Raw genomic sequence first — 26,804 nt, forward strand, 5'->3', positions numbered from 1 at the left:
AAAAAAAAATACTTTTATGACTTTTATTATTTTTTTGCTAGTGAGAACCAAAACAATATAGAAATGAATGAGGGAAAACTGGATCCTACCACGTGATTTCCCNCTGTATTTTTACCGTGAATGCTGTAAAAAAATGTTTTCAATTGAACAACTTTTGTTTCTGGTACAGAAATTAGAAATCTACGGTGAAAAGAAAAGTAGATTGGAGCAATCGCAGAAGTACACTGGCACCTTTGTATACTTTATCATTACCAAAATTTAGATCGAGCAAGCATAAAGCATATGATGGTAGTTTTTAGCATTTATTTCCTTTCTTAAAGAAGCATAATACATTTCGCGCATTTCTTGCATAAAACGCATTTTTACGATCAAAACAATTAAGCAATACATATTTTGAAAATAATTTAAATTTTTCAATTCTATATATTATTTGAACGAACGAAATCCAGGAAAACGAAATTTGGGAATTAGTATCTTTTCTGTGCGATGTCAGGTAGATTTCGTATTTATGAAAATAAAGGGTTTCGGATAGATGTCTTTCATAACCTGAGAACATGCGCCAAATTGTATCACTTGATCTTTGGCACTCAGTCAATTTTTAGAAATATTGTATCAATATCGTGGGAGATTTTTTTTGAAGATACAGGTGTTTTTTTATCTCTTGATATTAAGCATGTGAAGAAATTTAATTTCGACATTAATAATTACATACTATAAGGTTGTGGTTCTTTTGATTGCAACTTGAATAGCCAAATGTTTCTAAGTGGATTTTTGATATTATTTTTAACTTGCTTTTGTCTTCAGAGTAAGTACAATATTCGTTTAACTATTATGTTATAAAATGTCTTTTACAGAGTTCTTCAGAATATTACTATAGGAAGAACTTCGTGATTACGGAATAACATTCCGAAAGACGTACCAAATTATATTCTGAAATTTTGGGTTTCAGAACTATTTGTAATATATGTAATTTTTTTTTCCACCAGCCAAGTCATTAAAGAAGATAACTTTCAATGAGAAAAAGTTTGATGTGAAAAACGTTTTGCTGTTGCTATTTGTTCTAAAACTGTTATCACAAAATCTTTTAAGGTCCTTCTTCTACTTAGTATTTCATATAAGATAAACCAGTAGATTAACCAGCAAAAATTATGATTTCTTTATTCATAAAATATACAATATAAGGATATGTGTAGAAAAGTACGAACAATAAACTCTTTTCGAATTCAAATAAAGCTATGCGCTAGTTAATATCACTTATGTTCTCTTTAAAATATTTAAAAAAATAGAATCTTCTATAGTTAAATTTAAACAATGGCTAACGTTATCATAGATTACCAACCTTTATTTGACACATCACCCAATTTACAAGACACGATTTTTCAACGCCTTCTTAAAAAAACTCTTAATAAACATTTATACCTTAATTATTTTTTATTTATTATTATTAATGTTTTTACATTCGCTGATTTTAATCATAATAAGTTTCTTGAAACTAACCAATGATTGACATTTTAAATAGATTTTTTTATAAAAACGTAGCATTTTCGTAAACATCGCAGCTAAGTAAGTAGAGAGTCAAATAACTTTTTGACATAAACTTTTTTTTGAAAAATTCTTAAATTATTGTTACGTTATGTTCATGATAAATGAAAAACAATTGTTAAAATATTTTGATAAAAATTCAAAATGAATAGTTGAAATTTTAAATAGAAAAAAAAATTATTACCACGAACTTCTAGGTGTAAAAATTTTTTTATATAAACACCAAAAAATAATTTTTGCTAAAAAACTGGTTAGTATTATTTTTCTCGATATATTGCAGAATTTATTACTGTTTTAATAACATATACTTTATGGAAAACTAAAAATGCATTTATTTTTCAATTCAAAGTAAAATATTAATTCTAAAGTGTACTCAATATTTAAAAATTCTTCTCATGTATATAAATTCTTCACATCTTCTGGAATCTGCAACGCCCACTAGGGGGGGGGGGCAATTTTACAGACTCTTCAAAACCAGTTATTCGTGTAGTATCATTTTCGATAGACAATATTGTAATTTGCATTCAATTCTCATTTTTCTAAAAAATATTTTAAAAGTGAAAATTTTTTGTAATTGCCGTTAAACAATTAAAAATATTTTTATGCATTTATAAACTCATTCATTCATCCGACTATTCACTAAAATGTCTTCATAATTACTAAATGTCACAAAATTCACTAAATGTCAGAGTTATTCTATTCAATGTCCAACAAATGATTTTTCTACAGCACACTCTTCTTTTCATCTTTAATAAAATCTTTACTTAGAGAACTTAAACCATAAAAAAAGTTCATCTAAGAACATGTAATTAATAAAAAAATAACCTACAAATATATTTTTAAAGCAAATAATACTTTTAAAAAAAGGAGGGAATAAATAATTTATAGAACATGAAATCTGAGTCTTGTTCGGCCTCCGCCCCCTTACCTGCCGCACCGGGTGACTGCCCCTTTCTCCGACCTTGATTGTACTTATGATGTTGTACATACGCATGTTTTGAATTAAAAAATTATGCTTTTTTTCTTATAGAAGCTCTAGCTCAGAATATTTGCAATAAGGAATTTATTTACGATGGTTCTAAAAAAGGTGAAATAAAAAGTCCGAATTATGGTTCTGGTTCTTATGCAAAAGGACTTTCTTGTTCCTACAAAATTACAGCTCCTGATGGATACGTAAGTAAATGCTTTGGAAACAAAACTGTAAAATTTAATCTTTTTTATTAATAGGAGGCTCTGCCCAAGGAATGCTTCACAATCATTTATATTTTTTTTAATAATAAACTGACTGGTACATTAAAATTATAAATTATTCAATCAGAAGATCACAGTGTTTTATTGTTTTTAGACAAATTTGGTTCTTTAGATTATATTATTCAACTGAGTAAATTTTAAACTTAATAATTTTGTCTAATTAACAATGCAACTTTATTCTCAAGCTTGCTTTATTCTCAAGTAGACTTAGACTTCGTGATTCACAAAGATGTGTTGCTGGATTATTTCTGTTTAAAAAAAAGTTAGATATTAAACAGAGATTTTTTGCACGTAATGTGGAAAGTTAATCCCTAACATGTATTTTAAAATTTTAAATATTTATTTTGTATCAATTGAACCAAATGCGGCATTCAAAATTTCCGTGTCGAAATAATTTTACAACAAATTTTAGATTTGGCTTAATTTTTTCTACAAGTTCCGCCGCCGTGCTACGCCAGTACAACAAATGTGTGCCTTTTTTCCTCATAATTTTTAAAAATATATATTACCAAACACCATACTTCTTGCTTTGCAGAGGATAAAAATTACCTTCAAAGACATGGATATAAAACCCTCAGAGCTCTGCAAAACAGATAGGCTCGCACTAAGGGATCAAGATGGTGAAAGTTATTTGGGTGTGTTTTGTGGGAGTCTGATTCCACGTCCTGTTCTATCTCACGAAGGTGAAAACGAAATTAGAATGACTTTTCAAACAAATACCTCAGAAGGAAAAGGATTCCATGTGCAGTATGAAGCTTCACCAAATATCGGTAAGACGTTCTGAATGTTTGTTTTAAATACACTCAAGGCGCTCGGCGGAGAACTGACTGTTTTCGAAAATAAATATCTCGAAATCACTGGGAGATAAAGGAATAAAACGAACTGTATTTTTACCGTGAATGCTGTAAAAAAATGTTTTCAATTGAACAACTTTTGTTTCTGGTACAGAAATTAGAAATCTACGGTATTTGTAATCTTTCTAAGAAATCTGTGCACAATACAACGCCATTTGTTGGCAATTTTTGTAACGAGCTACAAATTTTTAGCATAAATTTTTTTATTGCTTTCACAATAGACAACTGTTTGTGCCAATCCTCTTTCACTCTTTGTTTCCGAGATTTTTAATTTTGAAATATATCAGTTCTTCAATGGACACCCTGTACATGCATGATATTTCAAAATCAACCCATTGTAAGTTTAAAAGTTTAACATAGGACTCGAAACATCTCTCACCTAGTTAGTTGAAGGTAGCTAAATATTTTTATTAAAAAAACAAAAAAATAAAACATGTTGTTGTAAATGTTTCACAATAATTTTTACCCAAAAAATGCTTTCAAAAATAGGTAAGACTGAGTTTTCCACAATCACACACTTGATAGGTATTTTTAGAATTCTTGTCAAGAATGCAGTCAAAAGAGTATACCCAAGTGTCAAAAATTTTTATTTAAGTGAGGAGAAAGGCACGAAAACCCTATGAAAATCTAGCAACTCGTTTGAACGGAAGCGGTTGAACGAAGGCGGTTATGGAAACATCACGAAGGAAGAAATTGAAGGAGTTTTTAATAATTATTTGATAATTCCTCTCTGTTACATGGGACGAAAAAATGTTTTTTTAATGTTTTCATTCCCAACTTTCGCTCTGATGAATCGTTTGATTTCCTTTTCGTTTTTGGGTCTTCATCCACTACAGAAATTCCGCTCTGATGAATCGTTTGATTTCCTTTTCGTTTTTGGGTCTTCCTCCACAGCAGAAATTTCGCTCTGATGAATCGTTTGATTTCCTTTTTATTTTTGGGCCTTCCTCCACAGCAGAAATTCCGCTCTGATGAATCGTTTGATTTCCTTTTCGTTTTTGGGTCTTCCTCCACAGCAGAAATTCCGCTCTGATGAATCGTTTGATTTCCTTTTTGTTTTTGGGCCTTCATCCACTACAGAAATTCAAAATTTTGGGGGGTGATCACAAAATGCGCTGCATACTTCAGAAATCATTTTGAGTCTCATTAAGAACAAGAACGTTACTCATTCAGGTAAAACCCATTGACGGTTCTGCACGTAAAAAGTCATATTTCAACCCGCAGTCTTCACCGTATAGCTAAACCGGTTTCTCTATGTTAATAGATAGAGAAATAGTGTATCAGGAAGTAACATTTTCCCAATCTTGCCCTTTTGCTATTGGTAATTTCGCATTCTTCCAAATGCATCAAAATTGGATTTGGTAATTTTGGGATGGATCAAAGTTTTATTAATAGAATTTGAATGCTTTCATCGTTGAAAAAATTTAATATACAGGGTGATTCTAGAAAGATGGGAAAAATTTAAGGAAGTGATAGAACACACCCAGACAAACAATTTTTTATCAAAGAATGCATGGTCGAAAGCAAAACCCAAAACCGCTAGAGGGCGTCAAAGTTTATGTTCTTATATGAGGCAAAAACGCACAAAGAACGATGAAGCTAAGTTATAAAAGCAAATTTAATGGCATGTGATTACAATAAGTGTTCAAAACAGTGGCCGGCAGCGGCTATGTTGGTACAACGGCGATGAAAAGATAGGCGAAGTTTCCCTGCAGCGGCCGAAAGCTTGGCGACAAATAACGTCGCGCAGTAACACGCAATAGGAATGGAGCTTTCTCGGTTGCATAAAAAAACTTTCCAATTGCGCCAGCACCTTTGCGTTTTGTTTTCGACCATGCATTCTTTGATAAAATTTTTTTGTCTGGGTGTGTACTATCACTTCATAAAATTTTCCCCATCTTTTTAGAATCACCCTGTATATATTTTCGTATCATTAAAAGCATTTATGTTCGATTTTCGAATAATTCGTATAACAAACCTTCCTCAGCGAAATCAAAGCATGAAATACAAACAGAAATACACGAGGATGCACATAAGAAAAGGTGGTAGGGAGAGTCATAAATCACAGTGAAAGCTGGCTTCAACGTCCTGTGGTACAAAGGATAATTTTCGCTGCGGGTAATTCTTTGAAAACGGTTTTAGAAGGGGAAGGAAATTTTGAGTCTGATGATTAGAATTTCTGAGACTGATTTACGATTTACGTGATATGTATAAAACTTAGAATTAAAATATTAATCTTAAGTTGACGAGAGTGTCTTAAGCTTTAAATCTATCTTAAAATTTTTCCAAAAATGCTAAAAATAAACTTGTAATTAAAGCTTATCTCCTGAATTTCAGTCTTTTAAAGAACATGTTAGTTTTAAAAAGTTTTTAAAAATACTTAAAATTTTCCAACTAATAATTTTGTGAGGAAGCTTAATAGTAGACATTTCAAAGTATAAAACGAAGCAAAAAAAATTCCAAAATATTAATTAGTGACTAAATAAAGAGTAGTGTAAGAATCATATAATTCTCTATAGGTTAACATAGGAAACGAGGAAAGTAGAATCTCACTCCAAGACACCCTTAAGCTGGCCTGTAGGAACCTTTCAATGCAGAATAAAGTATACTGTAGTGACTTCCCTTACTGTAGATCATCAAAATCTTAATTTTTTTACATATACACAACATTTATACCTATTTACAAAAATATTGTATAACCCATTTACTTCACGATTCCATCAGTTTTAGATTTTCTTGCGTTTTGAAAAGCTTAAATTTCTATATTTCCATAAACGAAAAACCAAGATTCCTATTTTAATATTGTTAAAATTAAGTTGTTTTTCATTTCGTATACGTGCTTTCGTTCGTTTTTTTTAAAAAATGAAGCAGAATAGCATTTAGTGTAAATTATATTTTATAGAGCTATGTGGAGCGCAACAAGGTAACTGTAGGAATCGAAATTGCTATGAAGTCAGGCAAAGATGCGATGGTAGAGATGATTGCGGTGATGGAACTGACGAAGAGCACTGTGGTAAGCTATATTACAACTTGGGGTATCAAAATTATAGGTTATATTCGAAGCTAATTTTGTATTGCGAATTAGTAAAACTTTGTCAGTTTTTTAAATTGGGATTTTTGTTCCTTTCACTATTTTTAGAACAGTGGAGGAGACAATCCTCTCATGTATTCCAAGGTTCTAAAACTTGTCAAACGAACATGAAATGTAGGGGAGAGTGGGGTCAATTGTAACATTTTTTACTTAACTATTTTTAACTAACAAATAATCCAATATATTATTAGTATTAATTGACAGACGAGTAAAGTAGACTATCCTCTACTAGAAAGAAAATAAATACCTTATTTTAAATGTTATTATATCAGTTATTAACAATTTTCGACAGTCGTGCACTTGTTACAATTGTCCCCACTTACGGGGTCAATTGTAACAGTTCATAAATTCAACTAAAACACAGTTAATTATACATATTATCATAGATGTGATATATTTTTTTATTGATCAAAATAGTAGTGATATTTTAGGAGTAAAAATAATAATGAGCAGAGACCTAAAGGGTTAAACTTTTAACTTTAAGGGGTTAAAAATATTAATTTATGCTGTGAAAGGTGACAAATAAAATAATGCACATGCAACATAATATAAATGATATAGGAAACTATTGGTGGTTCTTAAAGAGTTATGTAATGGTTTGTAAACACAAGATTATTTATTTTCAGCTGTTACAATCGTCCCTTTACTTATTGTTACAATCGTCCCCAAGACGCCATTTCAGCTTCATTTGTTAAAAACAATGCTAGTTAATTAACAAAACTAAACTTTTTTTTCTTGAAATGTTAATTAAGGTGTCCACTTACATATTCGGTTAATAATTTTTATTTGTTTAAACAAAATTACTTTGTTACAATATAATATTCTAATACCAAAAAAAGTACTTACGTAGCGTGAAAATATCTTTTGTGATGTAACTCTTACAAAAGTACATAAAAATGGTTGCCAGAAAGGGTGTACATGTGAATTTATTAAATACATCTTGTTCGCCACCTAGGAACCAAATCTAGAACCCGATACTCGAAATTTTTGCTTTGTTACAATCGTACCCTGTTACAATTGACCCCACTCTCCCCTACTTATAATTATCTTATTTTCTCTTAGATTACGTAAATTGCAAGGTCACCAAAAATCATGTTTTGAGAAAAGTGGCATAATTTCAATTTGACAAAATTGCATCGAATAACGGAGATAAATTGAGCCAGCTAATTTAACGCGAATATACAAATATAAGGAGGCTTAATCTAATTGGTATTGTTAAAAAAGTGAAGTGAACCAAAAGAGGCCAAATAAAACAAATTTTCCTTGTTACAAATTTAGATAAAACAAACTGATATTGGTTCTACGCTTAGCCGTAATAAACGTAGGATTTTGCTGCATTCTTCAAAAGGTCTAAAATTTCGTTTAAGTTTAACCTTAGTTAAAGATGATTTCAGTTGAACCATGGTGATGGTGCACCATATTAAAGTTGCAGAAAATCTAATGGCTGAAATCGCAACATTTTACTGAGTGGAAATTATTTCATGCATAGTGATTCTACGCAGAAAATGTGCAATCCTTCCTTAAAGAATGGGCACCATGGAAACATCTGTGAAGCATTCAATTTTATAACCGAGGATTTTCTAGAAGGGTTGGAGAAGCTTTAGCAGAAAATATAAATTGTTGAAAGAGGCTTCACCACCTGATCGCTAACGCTCGTCAACTACCAGAGCAGCTTTCGCAGTTATCTTCGGATTGCTTCGCTTATAAGTCCTTTGTCTTATTACAAAGTTGTAATATGTATACGAATCGAAGGAAATTGTTAGAAACTGAGTAGAGCCATAAGGAAAGTAAAAATTAAAGTAGTATTTTGGTAGTTGAAATGAAACTTTATGATGAATTAAATTCTAACAATTCAAATTTCTGTGGCAATTAACCGATAACTTTTGTTTTTCCTGTGTACATATTTCTGAATTTCAGTATTCAAACACACAACAGTAGGCACACAACACTTCAACGTATTCAATTTTAGGCGATATAAATCAGTGAACCTTCTAACAAAATATAATAAAAAGGGAGGTATGCGAGCTATTCCTTTTTATTGTTTATATCATTTTTCCTTCATATTATAGAAGTTAAAAGATCTGTAATTAATATTTACTAATAAGAACTACCGGAAATTGTTATTTTAAAGTTGAAAACGAAGCCTAACTGTAACCGAATTCGATTGACCTTGAATTCACTGTATATTGCTGATGGAAGAAAGGAAACTTCTACACAGCAAACATTCAATTGTATACTGTATGGAGGCTCAAGAGAGTTCAAAAATTTTCACCTTGTTTGGAATTGTATGGGTCATTTGAAAAGATGTAAAGATCTCTCTTAACTAGCCATGCATAAGCGGTAGGTTAATGGAATAATCAAACTACAATATGCAGCTACTGCTATTTTAAATGTGCGAATCTAATTGGAAAAGTCTTCACTATTTTCTAATCAGTCTAACAGTTTTTAGGCTTATTCGAGTGCACCCATTTATCTTTAGACTGATTAGAAAGTTCATAAGTCGATGCAAAGTTAACTTGATTTATTTGAAACAGTTTGCAATAAGCCCTGAATAGTGAAGACGCATTGTGAATAGCCTTATTAAAGTTTATTGCGATAAGCCTAAGCAATTTCCGTCAGAGTAATTCCTCGCAAATTTCTAAATAAGTGATCTAATCCTAAAATACCAAGTTGATCAGAAAATACAGAAGATATTTTCAATTAGCCTGGTGCATTACAAATATCCGATGACATTTACACTGAAATGAAATTTTCAATTGGCCTTTGGTATGTCAAAAACATTAACAGCCAACTCTTATGTGTCTAAAGATTATTTTAAATTAAAATAATGTTTCGTGATTATTTCATTCATATAAAATATTGCATTGTATTTATAATTGATCTATTTTAATAGGTAAAGAAATTGATAAGCCGTCAACTTGGAACTGTGGAAGAACTCCAATCAGACCCAACAATTTATACGTTAATAGTAACAAATTAGTGGCGGCTATTCCTAATAGCTGGCCCTGGCAAGTTTCGTTGCAATACATAGAAGTTGAACCAAATGGTCACTTTTGTGGTGGTACTCTAATTAGTCCTCAATGGGTGATTAGTGCAGCTCATTGTTTTCTAGGGTAAATATGCTATTTTATTTGGTAACAATGCAACCTATCATATTTACCGCGCGTCGAATTCGAAAGCTATAAGATAGAATGCTCATGCTTCAATAAAAACTTGTGCCTTGTTATAATATAAGTTATAATTGTTTTCTGACCAATGAAAGCTGAATTTATCAGCATTTTATCACGAAATATAAATTATTGGGTAATAGAAATTTCGACCACATTACAATTAATTGGAGTGCACAACTTTTTTCTTGAATTCTGTGATGGAGAAACATATCCGTTTCTCCATCCGTTTCTCCGTCATTTTATTTGGTAACAATGCAACCTACCATATTTACCGCGCGTCGAATTCGAAAGCTATAAGATAGAATGCTCATGGTTCAATAAAAACTTGTGCCTTGTTATAATATAAGTTATAATTGTTTTCTGACCAATGAAAGCTGAATTAATCGGTATTTTATCACGAAATATAAATTATTGGGTAATAGAAATTTCGACCATATTCCGATTAATTGGAGTGCTCAATTTTACCTAGAATTCTGTGATGGAGAAACATATAATTTTTCATCGATTCATAATCTTTGGAAACAGCAATCGACTCTGATTAGAATTGATCATCAATCGAAATTTCGATCATCTTCAGACAAAATAGTTCACCCAAATTAAATTGGAGCTCTGAGTGTGATGTCAATGCAAATTTCATTCGTTTCCTTGTAAGCAAATTTATCAACATTTGCACACAATTTCAACGACTTCCTCAAGTAAACAAGCAACCAGAGACGAAACAAAAGCGAAGAAAATATTAAAAGATAATAGCGCTGTTTAAAGGATCTAAGGCGGATAAAATAATTCAATTTTGTCACATCTAATAGAGAAGGGACAGATGGGACACTATTATATCCCTTACTATTTAATTACAGAAATGGTAGCATTTCGTAAAGTTCTGAATAAAGTTTTAAAACGATTTTCATACTAAGAAATATAAATTTCATAATAAATATTGAAACATGAATTTTTCAAAGAAAAATGTATCACATGAATCGTATGTATCATATCTTTCCAAAATGTGTCATATGTATCAAACCAAAATGTATCATATCTTTCCGGGGGAAGAATGGGACAAGTTTTAGAAAATGAAATTCAAACGTAATTTAAAACAAAATATTCTGAAAAAAAACACCCACATTATTTTACTTATATGCTTATAGTGCATAATGACATCATGAAACAGAAGACAGGAAATTTTTTTTAGTTGAACGCGGTATGGTCCAAAGCGAAAAGTTGTTTTTTCTCTCAAGATATTTTTCTACTGTATGACATAGGCAGGGTGAGTAGTAATGACAGCTCTTAATATGGATTTTTTGGAATTCTTATCGAAAAGGAGATCAGTATACGCAATTGGCATCCAAAGTAAATGTATAAACAAGGTATAACAAAAACACTATCGACATCCAACGAATCACTACTGAAATAATGATGAAAATGTGAAAACCTGTTTGATTGCTAGAAGAAACGGAAACTCCTCCAATCTTCATCAGGGAACCAAATTTGTTTTGATATTTGTCATCCCACCTGCTACACGTAAGACGCGTTTCGATAGAGTTTTCCTTTCCTCCTATCTGGAAATATTAATTTGCAATACTTTATGACTTATATTATACTGTTTCAGTTTTGACGCGGTGATTACAAAGCAAACCCTATTTACCTTTTTATTGGATTGTCCTTAGATGCATCATTAAAAGCTTTATAGTAACTGCTGATTCATAGTGACTGCTGATTCAGAATAATGATAACTTAAAACCAAAAAATATTTATTTAGGAAATATTGAATAGCATCGAAAAATTGCAAAGAAAATACATTTAAGTGCCATAAAATAAGGAATAGTTAATGCTAAGCGACTTGTAGCTCAGGGTTGAGCCTCATTTATGCTCTCGTGATTGTGCTGAGTTAACCGCATTTACACCTAATCCTAAAGTTGTCAATCAGGGGTAATTTGAACTATTGATTTCGATAGCTACATTTAACAATACGTCTGAGCAGCATAGATAGAGCACCAGGCTAATTATCCTTTGCAGTTTTTCCAGTGCCTCGTATTTTTCGACTATCTGTGAATTCTAAAATACTCTTCAAACTATCAACTTTGATAGTCACTGATATTTTCTGAAATCGAATAGCTTTTTAGTTGTTCGCAATCGAATGCTTCTAAATCAAAACCCATTCTTGCAGTTGAAACGACTGATTAATAACCACAGAACTGGCTATACACGTAGTTATTACGGCTGTGTGCATATATGAGGAGCATACGTTACACAATTTTCATAACATTGTCAAATCCAAATTGTATTTCAGTGTACATGCAAGCATTTATTTTTAGTGTTCGTAAAATAACTTTTCTGTCATATAAAAATCAGCATGCTAAATCTATCCAATAAAAAATATTAATAACGATGGGTTGACCATAGTATTGTTAAATTAATGATAAATGATTACCAATAAAGCGAAAGAGTCGGAAATTAAAAATGTTTATTTCAGGCTAAACTATAGACATCAAATTCCACTTTGTATTTGCATCCCCACTCTCTTATATTGCATTTTCAGGCTAAGGGTGGGAAATCTATAGATTAGATATAACTTATAACGTGTTACTGGATTTAACTTTACTTTAGGCATCTTATAGTTTTTTCTTTATACCAAGTGTCAAAGAGATGAATTTGAAAATCAATGAAAAAATGCATAAATATAGAAATGTACGATTGGCTGTGTTTTACTTAAGAAACCAGATGTTTCGTGCTATAAACGCCCTCTGTAAATGAACTTTGCAACTAATTTTGAAATTTGGTATGGTTAAAAAACCTAGTCTTTAACGCAAAAGACATCAAACTCATTCATTTCCATTTCCGTTCTCTTTTCAAACCGTTAAACATATCCGGGACATCCGATATTTGTTATATCATTGTGCCTAAGTAAAGGTCACGATAGACTTCAGCTTACTTAGAAACGCGTTTATTCAGAAAGATGCAGCATGAGTGCAACTCGAATTGAGTAAAGCGAACTAGTGTCTCCCCGTACAACCAATTTCAGGAAATGCACTCAGATAAAAATTTTGACACCGCAGCCAGGTGTAAGTGCATTAATTCTTAGATGGCGCTTTGCTCGATCATAAATTCCTCTTTATGCTTGTTAACAACAACAAAAATAAATTCTAATTCATAGATATGGCAACATATAGTTGATTATATTATTGTTATTTTTCTCATGCTCTTCGTCGCTCTCAGTTATCCCAAATATTTCTATCATGCAATATTAACTTAATATATTTGTGTAACTCAACCTCTTCCGCTTGAATTAAATGCATTAATAAAATTTACTTTCAATGAGTAATAAAATGTTAAATTATTTACATTAAATATTATAACTGATTGAAATAATCTGATGCAAGATAGAAATATATTCAAGCAATATGGGTTTGCATAAGGCAATAAGATACTATGTGCAGATGAAATACAAATAAGAAATATGTATATCTGACATTCTGTTAACGTTTCTCTGAAAAGAGTAAGACGTGGTCTCATTATGAACTTTTCTTCCTCATTTAAAAAAGATTTTGATTTTCAAAAACCCTACTTTGAAACTCGAATTTAATTTTCAAATGTTCACTCTGATAATAATTTTGCAAATGACTGCATTAAGGAAACTTTTCATCCCACAAACAGCACGGTAGAGAGCTTGACATATGAAAGGATTAGTCATGGTATAAATTCTACCTTGTGGTAAATGTTCAATTACATTCATTACATTTTATTTCTTCGAACTCATCCATTTGTTGGTTGACATTTTAACCCTTAAGAATATTTTGAAAAAATAATAAACACTTGCACAGTGTATCTTGCTAAGCCTAATCAATCATGGAAACACGTGGAATTTTATAATTATTCTGAAAATAGCTAACGGGCATGAAATTGTGCAAAGCGATAAGAAACACAACTCTATAACGTCAAATTCTAAAAAAAAATTATTTGTAGCATTGTACATACTTACTATATTGGATAACAATGTTGATTACCGGCACGTAAATGAAGAGTACAGAAGTACATAGCTCCCTCAGTAACTTTTATGTTTACATTCATAATTAAAAACATGATGTATTAATACACTATAACACAAATATCAATGCTTTCGTCCGCATTAATTTCTCGACAGATTTTCAATAATTGTTTGGAGCGGAAAATAAAATTCTAGGCAAGCCTTTACGTGCACATGAGCAGCTTGTGTACGTGGAGTAAGTACCCTTATAGTACGGCTTTCAGGAGAACTCCTCTAGACACCTGTCTCGCGCCGTGGCGGGTACTATGGTTACGAGGAAAGGTCATTTCGAATAGGGGTGTCGGGTGAATAGTTTTGTTTTAATCTTAGCGTAGGTTATCGTAGGTAAAGCAATCGACACCTTCCTTCCTCCATTTCACCCCCATTAGAAATGTACTCTCGCTTGTTACCATAGCAGTAGACAGCCCCAGACTTTCAGCCTGGAGGAGTTCTCCTCAAAGCAGCACTGTATATAGTAGTTGATGGAGTAATACAAAGAAGACTTTTTACTCACGCAATAAATAATTTTTTTCCTAAACGTATTCTTTTATTGTGAATATCTGTGTTTATGTTTTTCAGCATCAAACATCCTTCAGAGGTCAGAGTTGTCCTAGGAAGTCATTTGAAATTCAAAAAAACGAAGTACGAAGTCACTCGAGTTGCTGAAAGAATTATATCCTATCCTGATTTGGAAGAAGATAGTGTAAGTTTGGATATTCGAGTAAAAATTGCTAATAATTTATGTAGGTTAAACTCTTTCTCTCTCTAGGGCGAATGTTAAACACTTAAACGCTTAAGCGAATAAATTATAAAAATAACTATGTAAGAAATGTATGTAAGAAATACTAATATGTAAGAAATACTTCGCACTATTCATGCGGAGTACAAAAATGCTCAAAACATAAAAAAGAAAACCAAAAAACCATTAAATTAATATGACTTTGTTTAAAAAATTTTTTTTCTTTGTTAGATTACAGTTAACTTATTCTGACCAAACGGACGGTAAAGTATATGTAGTAGAAACGTCAGGTGAGTACTTGAACGTAGTAATCACAATAAAGACAAGAAAGAGAGAAAAACGAAGAAAATTAATAAGTTTTATTTATTGCGCATAAGCTGCGAGTGTGTAGAACTCATAAAATAAGTTAAAAACAGAGAGACAATATGCGCTGTTGTTGTTTCTCATCCCCACTGGTCTAGCGGAGTGGACCAGGTCCATTACCCTCTGAAAATCAAAAAACTGGACCGGGTCGTGCAGAAAATCCTCCTTTTCAAAATCCACACAGCTAAGGAGGTGGGCCGAGCTGGCATCACTAGAGAAACATTTGTTGCTGGTGGGATAGACCTTTCGCTGCTGTTCATACCTCATGCACTTTATGTGACCACTGATGAATCTAGTGAACGCGGTCTGATCTCCTCTATTACCTCTGAAGGACAAAGCACGACCTGGCTTATCCCCAGAGTACCAGATATGTACTGGGGGCGTATTCCAGACTAGCTGGACACCTTTCTTTCTAATGGGGTGAATTTTCGAGGATGTGAGTGCCAAACTTTCCGGCACTGGTTCATTTGTTCATTCAGAAGACATGTCGAATAATAAAGAAAAGAGAATAAGAAAAATTATTTAAAAAAAATAGTGCGTGGAGTTCCTCCGCGCGGAAGAAGTTAAACTTCGCAACCTGCGACGTTAATTGTTGAAGAATCAGCAGTCGTTGATGGATCACTAGTTCTAATCAACGACCCTTTTTATTGCTTCGCTCACTTCCGTGCTCTGTAATCACGGTAATATTGTGCATTTTTCCCTCTTGAACGAGTGGAAGTGCTTGTGGTTGCCTCATCGTCTCGCAGGGAAAATGTATTTGCATTAATAATGTATGTGAATGCGTCATAATGTAATTTCAAAAGAGATTCTTAGCGAAAATTTTTGTCCAAATCGGCAAAGAACCCTGGATTTAGCAAACAAGAATCACGCATCAAGTTCTATTTTAGTGTAATTTCATAAAATTTCTAGAAATTATCAAAAAAGTGTTTTATTTCCTTATCTATTAAAGTGACGTTTTTATTTTCGGTAGTGCTGTCAAACAGTACTCAATCATCAAAAGTTTTGTTTATCGTAAAAAAGGAAAATCAAAACTTTAATCTAAATGGTTCGGATAGAAGATTCTTAATGCCAAAAACTTATTCAATTACTACATCTTGTTCAAATTTTCAATCTCTAATAAAATACTTTTATTCGACCACTCAAGTTCATATGCATTTTTTTAAACTAATAGTGGAGGACACTTGATGTTAATACAGTTTTTTTTAAAAATATTAATTCATTATTTCTATTTAATAAATTAATTTCGGTTTTATATGGCAGAAAAAAAATTTGCAATTATTTAATAAAATGTAACTAAAATAAGATTTTTCTTTGTTGATCTAAGTAGGAATTGATTTTAGATCTTTTTTTTTATTATATTACTTGCTTATTCTTTAAGGAGGTAAAGAAAAAAAAAGAAAAACGTTGAAAAAATTTAACTCGTAAAATGTAACGTCTTGGCTCTTAAGCACGTGCCTTTATTTAGAAAAGAAAGAAAAAAATAATATGTTTGCGAATCAAAGAAAAGAGCTTTGTGAAGTATCAAAAAGTAAAAATGTTTATTTTCCCTTGCAGAAAAGGGGCCCCGGGTCCCAGAGACCTCTTCTGGGTGAACAAAAAGGGGCCTATGTTTACCTTTTCTTTCCCGACCGCACGAAAATTCGTGCCTATAGCTCGATCAGAGAATTAGTTACACTTCCGGTCGTCGTGTGGCGCGCTGAAACACGGTGTTTTACCGCTTAAAAAGCAGGTGTTTCTAACAGGCTAAAATAAAGGTTATGAGAATGGCAACAATGGAAAAAGAACATCCAAAACGATAGTTAAATCAGCGGGGGATGTCTTTTTATGAATTACAAGTAACTTAATGGCCCTCCTGGCAATACCAAACACAGATTCGCTGAAGAAGTAATTTCCTGGAACTTTTTATTTTATTTTATTCGAAAGCTGCGATTAGAGGGACGGCATAAGTCACAAATGAAATTTATTTAACCGATAAAGGAACCGAAACCGGTTACGACAAGTAATATCTGGTAATGTTTTCCGACATTCCACCCACACTCGCTGGACATTCTAAGGAATTATTACTTTGGTCTGTTTTCACGGTGACACGGACAAAATCTGCTAATGACCTGAAACCTTTGAAAAAGGGATTAAAAAGGCCACATAACCATCCGAAATTTTCCAAGAATCGAGTTTTTACAGCATTTTCACGAATTTCATAAAATAATAAATTTAAATAACATTCATAATTAGAGTCAAATAGCCTACACTCATTGGCCAAATTATTAGACGTACCGTCATGTGGGGCTACTTTGTGCAGTATTGCCCAGTTTTTGAACTTTGACATGTAAAAAAACTATGTTAATTCAAACTTGAGCAAAATGTATCGATATNGAAGAAATGCATTTTACCTTAATACACACATCTGTAACAGTATCCGAAATCGGAAGTCATCAGTTGCAAGTTTGTTGATAATAGAAATTAAAAATTATTGAGGAATTTTTCTTCAAATGTTTGGCGTGTTCTGTTCCTGAAAGATTTACTAATATTCTGGAGATTTTTTTCAAGTTCTTCGGCCTTTTCCTTAGGGAAATTTTGTTTCTTATTTGCTGCTAGAAATGGCGTCAGATTCTGTCAATGATTTCGATGGAACTAAATGAAAACGTGATAAATTAATGTCTGATATTTACAGGCTCCCGCTAGACGGCGTACTCGAGCGTTGCAATCGCGAATAACTTCAATAAAAGATTAATTTTTTTTTTATTTATTTAAAAAATATTATTAAGAAGCGGGAAAACAAAATATTGAAAAAAATATAACTTTTAATTAGCTTGCATGATTACATCCGATAAAAGGAGAGCTTTCTAATATTGTATCATTGTAGCCAAAGTAAAATACATAAATACAATAGTGCTAGGAGCACTCAAAAAACTTAAGCGAAAATAGAATGCATTAAGTGAAAAAATATATACGAAATAAAACATATCAAACAAAAAACAGAAAATAAAATGTATAGAAAATACAGAACCAAGCACAAAATGAAATCTTTCAAGCGAGTAGTCAGTTCAAATATGCTTGCACGTACCGGAATCTTTCAAGAATGGTTTAAAATATTTTCGTAATAAGATTGCCAGATTACAAAATATGAAAACTGAAGCATAAATAGAGGGATCTTATATAGCGCATTCTTGCTGCTGTACTGTTACTGAGTGGTGTTTGATATGTTAGTTACCTCGGATTGGCCGAAAACTGATATGCGCAAGGTAATAATATTATATTGGATAATTTAAAGTTTATAATTAATAAGGTTGATATTTAATATGCAATTTTAATGATTTTAGAAAATTAGCAATTATTTTAAAAAACGAAACATGATTTGCTCGCTTTGCACAGATTTTTCATCAATCGCAAATTATTATTATTGTTCAAATCCATAAAGATAAGACTTAAAAGAGCAACGCCTAAAACGCACGAAATTAGAAAAACGAATTAAAAACGGAAACAAAATTAATAAAAAATAATACTTAGTGCTAAAGCTGCATTGAATATGATCACTAAAACATAGCGCAATAAAGACAAAAAGGATAAAAAGAAAAGAGAGCAAAACGAAGAAAAAAGAGAATTAATAAAATGTATATATTTAATTAAATAATTAATATATTAATCATTAACTAATTAATCATTAATTAATATATAATAATTTCTCTATATTTTCAACTATATTTTTATACTTATTAATAACGGAGTAAGTCAAATGTAAAGAATTTGTTCTGTAAACTAAATTCATTTATGTGTGCCTCGTAGTTAAAGAATGCGGACAAGAAGCACGACATTTCCCTGATTAAACTGAATGCTCCAGTTTCTTACACCAATGGAGTGCAGCCTGCTTGTTTGCCTGGAAAGTATTTAGGAGCAAATCCTGGTTGGAAGTGCTTTTCAACAGGATGGGGAGAATCCACATGTAAGTAGTAGAAGAAATACTGTATTAATTTATTATTATTAAAATAATATAACACGGAGATGATATATTAACTTTGATGAGCGTTAAATGAAATAGGCATTTTATTGTTAAATTAAATAAAAAAATTATTTTCATTTGATATTTCTCAGCAAAATGGGATATTGTCTGCTATAAAATTTAATGAAAAAAAGAATTAATGTCTCGATTATTTTATTTCTGTGCAGGCATTTTTGAATTTGTTGAATCCTCTTCAAACAATTTTTTTCAGAATTTTATTCTCTGCTTCTGAGATAATTAAACAACTTATATTTTATTTGATCTAAACGGTATCAAAAATCTAAGGGATTAGATTTCAATCCCGGTCAAGGGCATGGATGTCCTTTCCTTCCCCTCATTTCAATCTGTCCTTCTTACTGTGGGGATAACGTTGTCCCACTTAATATGTGGTGCCCCCTGAAAGAGTGGTCAACCAATCTGACCTTTTGATATCCGATTGACGAATGTCAATATATGGATGGTCACTGGAAAAAGGACTTGCATCACTCACACCGATAACAACAATATCACTTTAACAATATAGTATCTATTTAATTGAATCCCAAGTGAGCACATTTTAAGATATAATTGTTTAAGCTGAGATATCATTCTTGTAGTTTGATTGCAAGAGTTTGCTTTCTTAATTCTTTTAAATACCTATGAAAATTAAAGTCATATCCTTGAAACAATGCTTAGAGAGCACGTTTTTTTTTACCACGTTGTGAAAATTAAACAGACATGTAAAAAAGAAGCTCATATCATAAATTAGATTTCAGTTATAAATTACTGCTTGTAACCTGCACTAGTAACAATTCTTAACTATGTTTTGCTATTATTTACGTCTCAGTAGGAATAAATTATCCCACAATTGAAGTAGCCCTGAAATATAAAGCATTTTAGTTGAATTTAGTATCTCAAAATATTTAGCAAAATATTTGTTAAAATGATTGTTCGTTATGTTGTTAAAGCTTGTGCCATTTACCTGATAGGTTTTGAAATTTGATACAATATAATATGTAATTTCATATATATTTTATAGCCACTGGATATCAGTATGAGCTGAAGCAATCAATACAATACATCATACACCGAGAAAAGTGCCCGCATGAGACAAATACACAGATTTGTGTGGAAAAACCTCCTAAAGATCCGTGTTTGGTATGTTTAACATTTCAATTTTCACTCATTTAAATAATACCCATAAATAACCAATGAAAAAATTTGGAAGAAATTGTTCGTAAATGGCTGAAGAAAATATCGACATTACAACACAGATTTAACAACAACTTTATTTTTAAATTTTTTCGTAACAATTCATGTTTGTTTGAAATCAGTTATTTCCATGACTCTAACACTATAGCAAATAACATCATAAAACAAAAATAACACAATAACAAATAACATCCGAAATTAAAATGTTTCATTTATGATAAAACATCAATAACTGTTCCTGGCAGAAACCTTCTTAACATTCAAAAAGTATTTTTGAACAACTTTTCTCTCTTTATTTTTCAATGTAAAAATTTACTTGCTAATCTCTTATCTATTAACAATATTTTTGAACACGCTGAAATGTGTTCAGTGTTAAGTTTTTTATATTTATAAATATTTTACTGTGGATGGAGTGGCAGTCTGATTGTTGTTTTGCCACTATAAAATTGTGCTGAGAGGTATATAAACACTATTTATTAAGAAAAAGTCTGAAATGTTTAGATCAATTTTTTTGAAAAAGCAAGGAGATATAAATGTAATGTTTTACAACGTACTATTTAAGTAACCAGGATTTGCTAAATTACAAAATTTGTCACAAATTTCATCTGGAGATGGCACTGATAATTGGGAAAAAATATAAAGTGCTGTTTTGTTGTTGTTGTTGTTAATTTACGTCGCACTAGAGCTGCACAATGGGCTATTGGCGACGGTCTGGGAAACATCCTGGAGGATGATCCGAAGACATGCCATCACAATTTTGATCCTCTGCGGAGGGGATGGCACCCCCGCTTCGGTAGCCCGACGACCTGCGCGCGAAGTCAAGCACTTTACGGAAGCCCAGTTTAACGAGGACCAATACCGTACACCCTCGGTCCCTAAGGTGCTGTTTTCATTTGAACCGTCCAATGCTGCAACAATGCTTTGCATCCTAAAGGCAAAACTAGCAAACGTGGTTAAAAATACTTAAGCTTGAACTTATCGAAATGAGGCAGGGAATATTGTTTAATAGTTGTTATAAGGTGGTAATTGTCCCCTTTTAACAAAGTTTACTGCAACTTTGAAAATTCGGTGAGGTTAAAGAATATTGGATTTCTAAGTAAAATGCAGAAAAAAAGTCATTTATTTATTTATTTTTTACCACGTTTATATAAACTTGCCTTCGTGTATGTCTGTCCGGGTGGAATTTTGTAATCGATTTTAAACTAACTTCCCGACTAGCTACAAGCTTCAAATTTGGCACATAGTTCAGGATTGGAAGACAATGCATGAAAATGAAGAGAAAAAAGACATACAAAGTAAAATAAAATTAATATTTAAAAAAAAATAATTTTCGAGATTGTCTTTTGTTGTCGATTCCATTATTTCAAATTATTATTACATATCAGGTGAAAAGATTTTTATTGTCGGAGTATTTTTATTGGCTGAAAAATCGCGTGGTAGGATCCAGTTTTTCCTCATTCATTTCCAGATCTTGTCATCAGCATAAAACTAATCAAATTCCTAAAGGTATTGTTTTTCTATAAAGATTTTTGTATCCCTAATTTAAAATGAAAGTTCTGTTATTTTAGTAGTGGTCTTGTAGTAGTCTTGACTACTCTTGACTAAGAAAAATAATCTAAATAAAAATATATATTTTTTAGAAATCGTGTTCTTTGTAGTGAAGAATAATAATTAAAAAGTAATAATTTTAAAAAAATTTAAAATAAAAATTAAAAATTAAAAAAATTATAATTTAAAATAAAAAAATTCAAAATAAAAAATAATATTTTTCAAAACTACGTTTTTGTAATGGAGAATAATAATTAAAAAAAAATTGAAAAACGAAAAACGTGGGGCGAAGGAAATACATAACAGTACATATACGCATACATATACAAATTTTCTTACTCATACACATGCACAGCCACATATACATCCACATACGTACTCATATACACAAACATATTCCACATCCACATTCAGATGCAATTACAATTACAGACAGTGGCGTACGCAAGGGAGGGGTTTAGGGGTTTAAACACCCCCCTTGAGCTTAGACAAAATAGCAAAAATAAAAATTTTAGAAATTATGCGAGCTATTATTTTTTAAGACTATATATTTTTATTAACCTTATGCCTACTTTTTTTTTCTCACGGTATTTCTCCGAATACTGAAAAAACATTTACTATAATAGGGTTGTACTTTTGAAACCAAATTCACGTGATACTGTTATGGAGTTCCTATCTGTCCTGCCAGTATAGTTTTCGAGACTGCCTGCCATTCGCGAGGTCTTTACGCGATGATTCTGGAATCCTAGATGCTCTGTCGTCTTTGAGACAAATAGAGAATTTTGGAGACGCGGTGAAAAATTATATTGTTATTGTTATGTTATTGTTAATTTACGTCGCACTGGAGCTGCACAATGGGCTATTGGCGTCGGTCTGGGAAACATCCCGGAGGATAATCCGAAGACATGCCATCACAATTTTGATCCTCTGCGGAGGGGATGGCACCCCCGCTTCGGTAGCCCGACGACCTGTGCCTCGAAGTCGAGCACTTTACGGTAGCACAGTTTAACAAGGACTAATACCGCACACCCTCGGTCCCTACGCAGACTGATCCAAGTGGTCGCCCATCCGCACACTGACCACAGCCAGTGATGCTTTGACCACAGCCAGTGATGCTTGACTTCGGTGATCTGCTGGGAACCGTGTCTTAACGATCAGTCCTCTGCGGGACGTGAAAAATTATATAAAAGAGGGAACGGAGTATAGTGGAGTTAGTTAGTCAGACTAAGAGTTATCTCTGCCGCTTGTCTTTCGGAGCTTGTCGCTAAATCTGTTTGGTTTTGTCTTAACAAAAAATTCATTCAATCGCCGAACCCGTCGTCGCCAGTATTTCGACTAGTGAAGAAATCAGTAACAATACCATAGATACTGTGCTCGTTAAAGCTATTCATTCCAGCTCGAAACTTGGAGATCATAAAATAGCGGATATTTCTGTGCCAATATATACATATATTTGCTGTTCCTGGATCTTTAGGATTTAACAATTTTTAACGCAAGAATTTAGCAATTTTTATTAATTTGAGAAAAAATCATGATTTGAAATTAGTGAGGTGCAGCATCTAGTACCAATGTAAGTTTTTCTGTTGTACAGAAATGTGATACTTCCGTTTAAGAAAACGTTTCTAGCATAACAAAATCTGATGAATGTGAAAGTGGCTGTCAAAGTGTTACTTTCCACCCATATGACATTAAACTTTTTTCAGAAAATATTACATTATGTTCTTAAACTTAAAAAATAAAATCAAAATTTAACTAAACTATGATGTTTAAATAAGAAGTCAAAATTGTCTAGCTGTCTAAATTAGGGAAATAATAGTGCTTTATAACAGATTCGAATTTCTTTTAGTAGTTTCAGAAAATTATGAACACCCCCCTTGAAAAAATTCTGCGTACGCCACTGATTACAGATATACATACACATATTCTTAAGAGCACACATACACACACTAATACAACATTACTGTTATGTATTTCATACGCCCCACGTTTTTCATTTTTCAATTTTTTTGAATTATTACTAGGAGGCTCCGCCCCCTGCTCGCTAACGCTCGCCAATCCCCGAGAATTGCTACGCAATCCTATGTGGTTCACGCTGTGAACCATGGCTTGCTGCGCTCGTTCGCCAATGAACACAATGTTCTAGCACAAAGACATAATATATTATCATCAAAGACATAGTATTTTATCATCAAAGACATAGTATTTTATCATCAAAGACATAGTATTGTACTTATGTAGAAGAATTCTACCAATGTTCTTATCGGCTTATAAAAAAGTATATTAGCTATTTAGATTGTACATGGTGAAAAAATCAAAACATTAGCTAAATAAGAAACATATTAGTACCATTAATTATCAAATATTGCTTCACTAATATTCTGCATTTTAAAGCGTGAAAATTCAATGCATAAATAAACGCGAAATATAAAAAAATTCAATGCATTCAATACAAACACTTAAACGTTTTTTAGACGTTTAGGTAGCTCCCAGTAGAAAAATATCAATTCAACAGCGGCCTTTTAAAGCATTCTCACTTCAATTAATTAATTAATTCCTAATTGAGTTTAAATTAAATATTGTCATGTTTTTAGTGCATGAATCTGAATTGAACAACCTGATAATGCTCACTCTGGTTATTGTTATCTGGTTGCTCACTACGTGCTCTTGCGCGCCGAATCCAATCAATTAAAAATGAAAACTGTTGCCAGCGCGAGAAAAGAAATATCATCGGTTTTATTGATACATACATACATACGTACGTATTAGCGTTTTATATAATACTAGGAGGCTCCGCCCCCTGCTCGCTAACGCTCGCCAACCCCCGAGAATTGCTACGCAATCCTATGTGGTTCACGCCGTGAACCATGGCTCGCTGCGCTCGCTCGCCAATGAACACAATGTTCTAGCACAAAGACATAATATATTATCATCAAAGACATAGTATTTTATCATCAAAGACATAGTATTGTACTTATGTAGAAGAATTCTACCAATGTTCTTATTGGCTTTTAAAAAAGTATATTAGCTATTTAGATTGTACATGGTGAAAAAATCAAAACATTAGCTAAATAAGAAACATATTAGCAAAATAAATTATCAAATATTGCTTCACTAATATTCTGCATTTTAAAGCGTGAAAATTCAATGCATAAATAAACGCGAAATATAAAAAAATTCAATGCATTCAATACAAACACTTAAACGTTTTTTAGACGTTTAGGTAGCTCCCAGTAGAAAAATATCAATTCAACAGCGGCCTTTTAAAGCATTCTCACTTCAATTAATTAATTAATTCCTAATTGAGTTTAAATTAAATATTGTCATGTTTTTAGTGCATGAATCTGAATTGAACAACCTGATAATGCTCACTCTGGTTATTGTTATCTGGTTGCTCACTACGTGCTCTTGCGCGCCGAATCCAATCAATTAAAAATGAAAACTGTTGCCAGCGCGAGAAAAGAAATATCATCGGTTTTATTGATACATGCATACATACATACGTACGTATTAGCGTTTTATATAATATAGATAGATTCTTCTCTACAAAAACGTGGATTTTAAAAATATTATTTTTTTTATTTTGAATTTTATGTATTTCTTTATTTTTTTCTTCAAATCGTTAGTCATTTTTTTTGGATACTTGGTTGAAAACTTGGCTCTAGAATATTCTAATTTTTTTTAATTTTCAGGGTGATAGTGGAAGCCCTTTGGTTTGCTTTCTTCAAAATCGTTGGTATGTATTGGGATCAGCAAGCTTTAATGCAGTTGACTTCAAGTACAAGATGGAAAAACTTTGCAAACCGAAAGAAAGTAAAATGATTTTTGCAAAACTTGCTGACAAGTACGAATGGATATACAAAGTTATTGGCGAAAATCCTTAAAAAGTGTTTTTTTTTAATTAGAGAGGGAACAAAGTTATAAGCTAGAAAATAAAAGAAAATTATTCAAGTAATAAATCTATGTAAAATGTGATTGCTTTATTTTTATTTTGTTATAACAGAAAGAGTGTATTTAGTAATATATATCAATAGGGGGCTACGCCCCCCAGATCACTGCAATACTTACCAAGAAAACGATAAAAATTTATTAATAATCAACGCAAATGAGATTATTTCAAGTAATTTGGATGATTCCTTATTGTTGTTTTCCGAATTATGTAGAATAAGAAATAAGCAATGTTGACTTCACTTCAATTTGTAATGAATTAAAGACAATTTTTTTTTTATTTTGCCATAATACACACATTTGTAACAGTATGCGATCCCGAAATCGGAAGTTATCAGTTGCAAGTTTGTTGATAATAGAAGTTAAAAATTATTGACAGCTTTTTCTTCAACTGTTTGGCGTGTTCTGTTTCTGAAAGATTTGCAAGTGTCCTGCTTAGTTTCTTTTAAGTTCTTCAGCCTTTTCCTTACAGAAATTTTGCTTCTTATTTGCTACTAAGAAAATGGCGTCCGACTCTGCAAATGAGTATGATAGAACTAAATGAAAACTTATTTAATTAATGCCAGACATTTTCAGGCTCTGCTAGAGGGAGTACTCAAGCGTTGCGATCGCGAATTATGCTTTCCTTTTTTTCCTATAAATTACTGGACTACAAGAAATCGTTAAAAGAAGACTCTATTCTGCTGTTATCTCTTATTGCCAAACGCTGTGATTCGGAAACAGATGCGGCATACAATTTTAATGATAGATAGCATCATACATGCCTGTTTTTATAAAAATCATCTGCAACTATTTAAAGCTGGCATTAGTTCTATGAAAATTGCTATAACGTTTAAAAAAAACAGCACAGTCTTGATACAATGCTTTCTCAATATTTTTCTCTAATGTCTTGATGTCACTTATTGACAAACATTGTGACTCGATAACAGATGCGTCATACAAATTTAATGTCAGATCGTATCATACATGCCAGTTTTTAGAAAAATCACCTGGAACCATTTAAAGCTGGTATTGATACTATGAAGATTGCTATATGCAGAAAACACTGACTTGATACAAGACTTTCTGAATATTTTTCTCTAATTGAACTGACAA

The 26,804-nt window shown here is 32.0% G+C and overlaps 1 protein-coding gene across 1 annotated transcript; it reads left to right on the forward strand.

Moving 5' to 3' along the window:
• Nucleotides 1-672: 672 nt before the first annotated feature.
• Nucleotides 673-25,736, forward strand: LOC107436215 (chymotrypsin B). The gene is made up of 9 exons (XM_016047827.3): nucleotides 673-805; nucleotides 2,573-2,715; nucleotides 3,329-3,563; nucleotides 6,550-6,660; nucleotides 9,632-9,851; nucleotides 14,506-14,629; nucleotides 18,812-18,968; nucleotides 20,044-20,162; nucleotides 25,454-25,736. The coding sequence occupies exons 1-9, from the start codon at nucleotides 754-756 to the stop codon at nucleotides 25,643-25,645; spliced, it is 1,353 nt and encodes a 450-aa protein (XP_015903313.1). The 5' UTR covers nucleotides 673-753; the 3' UTR covers nucleotides 25,646-25,736.
• The last annotated feature ends 1,068 nt before the right edge of the window (nucleotides 25,737-26,804 follow it).

The sequence above is a fragment of the Parasteatoda tepidariorum genome, chromosome 7 (assembly GCF_043381705.1).
Source record: "Parasteatoda tepidariorum isolate YZ-2023 chromosome 7, CAS_Ptep_4.0, whole genome shotgun sequence".
Taxonomy (NCBI): Eukaryota; Metazoa; Arthropoda; class Arachnida; order Araneae; family Theridiidae; genus Parasteatoda; species Parasteatoda tepidariorum.

Excerpts from the sequence above, each read along its gene's own strand:
- LOC107436215 (XM_016047827.3), top strand. The coding sequence starts at position 754 with ATGTTTCTAAGTGGATTTTTGATATTATTTTTAACTTGCTTTTGTCTT. Across the intron at positions 2,716-3,328 it reads TTACAGCTCCTGATGGATAC|AGGATAAAAATTACCTTCAA; the intron begins GTAAGTAAATGC and ends CTTGCTTTGCAG. Across the intron at positions 6,661-9,631 it reads AACTGACGAAGAGCACTGTG|GTAAAGAAATTGATAAGCCG; the intron begins GTAAGCTATATT and ends CTATTTTAATAG.